Raw genomic sequence first — 2284 nt, forward strand, 5'->3', positions numbered from 1 at the left:
TGTTTGTAAGAGTCTTTCCATCAGCAGTCATATTAACTATGCAACCATTCCTGGAAAGGAAAGATCTTCTGATTTCCTCAAGTGACGATGAAATTCCTTCCCAGTCTTGATCCACCTTCTGTTCGAGAGTATGTAGATATTCAAGGTAACTACAAAGAGAAAAGCAAAACTCTATTAGTCTCTCTACAAGTTTCAGGATCAAACTAAAAATGTGAATAAAGTTTCTTCACCCACAGCTAGGTTTCAATCAAATCAAGATGATGCTACACAGATGATGAGAACTAGCACTTTAAGAAAGGGTTATCAAGTTCCAACCTGAGACCACCCATCTGTTCAGACATCCATCCAGCAGCGTTCAACATTGCTTCCATCCTCGTAGCAGCAATTCCTTGACCACTTCCCCTCAAATGGTTCTGAAATGAACACAAGTTGGTGTTATACTAGTACCACCATGTTGTAATTATTATGCAAAAGGAAGAAAGAACTGCATACCTCCATTCCGGCCCTACTCTGAGAGACGAATTGTTTAAACCGTTGTTGATCTGTAAATCGCACCTCTTGCAGCACACACTTCATCTGCAGCAAAGTGAATGAAACATAAGTAATTAACTACAATTTCTATTGGAAATCAACTAGAAATTCAAGAATCGCATGGTTCTTCGATCAAACTACAGCTACGTTCTATGTCTACATTACACAATCACCATTTCTATTTTCTACACAATCATTTGGTGAGGAGGGTCTGATACACTATTTCTGATTCATGTAGCAAGTGATTATGTAGTCTAACTCTATATTCTACCTTGAACACGCATAAATAGTATCAGACCCTGCTCACCAAATGGGATGAGCACAGGGAGAGATAAAAAAAAGTAAGCATTTCTGCTTCAAGAGGGCAGAGATAAGGAGACAGATAAATATACACAGATGAAAGAAACAGCATTTGTTTTCTGATAAAAAGATGGACAGAATAGGTATAGGAAAGATATAGCACCGAGATTTACTATCACAACATACGCAAATCTCCAACAATATGTGATAAGTTAAAGATGTTAAAGCAAAAATTACCAGGTGAAAAAGGTCTTCAGCGCGTCCAACCATGGATTTTCCACGCACAATGATTTTGCTACATGGATCATCCCTACCCCACACAGAGGATGTAAGTGGATAAACTGATATCCCTCCGGTTTTCCTTCCAATCAACTGATTAAGTTGGACAAAGGTCAAGTCTTGCGTGCCCATCTCTAGCAATGATTGACTGTCAAGACAGGAATTATGTAGGCGTTAAAAATTACGAATTTATCTCATTGGGTTATACTGAAAGGAAATTATTGCGAAAAGGTATAATATGTCATAAACTACAACTGGAACAAGAACATAGCATGCAAATGTCTAGGGTGATACAAGACAAAAAATGCAATGAAGCTATTAAGAAAATTGACTAAAATTTGAAACAAACGTAAGTAGGAGAAGAAGATATCAGAAATTGACCTTGATACTATTATCACTAAAATGCAACCAAGAACCGTATAACAAACCATGACACTACAGCAGAAGGCTTGGAAGCAGGCCTTTTAGCCTACAATTTCAACTGAGCGTCGTTGAGAGCACTAAAATAAAATTTCAAGCAATAGTAAAATAGACATTGAGCCTCTCTCGGACAGAAAACCAAGCAATATGTCATACTAAATGTTTAAAGCTACATCAGACATCCATAATAGTGATTTTTTTAGAGATTCAATCTACCGAACATGGATTGATGGAATTATTTTATAGCAATTCTTCATTAAATATTTAACCACTTGCATTACCGGAAACGTTAGGAGAAAACCCCAAAAGCAGAATATAAAGCCTAAAGATTAAAATTCAGATGTAGAAGCCAATAAGTTACCAGAAGAGGGGTAACAGTGGAAGAAGCTCATGCTTTAGTGAGCCCAAATCAAAGACTACTTCAGTGTAGAGTATATCATTTGTAAAGAGATCATGCCGCAAAACCTTCACGCCATTAATATCTCCAACCTACAAAGCACCATATCAGCATCAAGCTGAAAAATTGTTCGAAAATCCAACGACTGCAGAGAGCTAATATAATAATCACCTCAGAGGGAACATATATAGGTTCTTTTGGAATGTCACTCAAGTTTAAACTTGGAACGCATTTCAGTGCTTCAGGAGGATCAGGAGTCTCTTGCTTCAATGTCAACTCCTCTGTGGCACGCGCTAGTTCTGCAAGATCCTCTTCTGTCATACTTGCTTTAACTTTTTCTAGTATATTTTTCTCCTC

General features: G+C 37.5%; 1 protein-coding gene across 1 annotated transcript in view; it reads right to left on the reverse strand.

The window, feature by feature from the left end:
- The window catches only part of LOC104759875 (presequence protease 2, chloroplastic/mitochondrial-like), a 9228-nt gene continuing 7225 nt past the window's right edge, over positions 282-2284 (reverse strand). Inside the window, exons 11-14 of the mRNA XM_010482754.2 lie at positions 1892-2019; positions 1069-1258; positions 493-576; positions 282-413 (exon numbers count right to left, since the gene is read on the reverse strand). Coding sequence (XP_010481056.1) covers positions 282-413; positions 493-576; positions 1069-1258; positions 1892-2019 — 534 coding nt within the window. The remainder of the gene's footprint in view (positions 414-492; positions 577-1068; positions 1259-1891; positions 2020-2284) is intronic.

The sequence above is a fragment of the Camelina sativa genome, chromosome 17 (genome assembly GCF_000633955.1).
Source record: "Camelina sativa cultivar DH55 chromosome 17, Cs, whole genome shotgun sequence".
NCBI classification, from domain to species: Eukaryota; Viridiplantae; Streptophyta; class Magnoliopsida; order Brassicales; family Brassicaceae; genus Camelina; species Camelina sativa.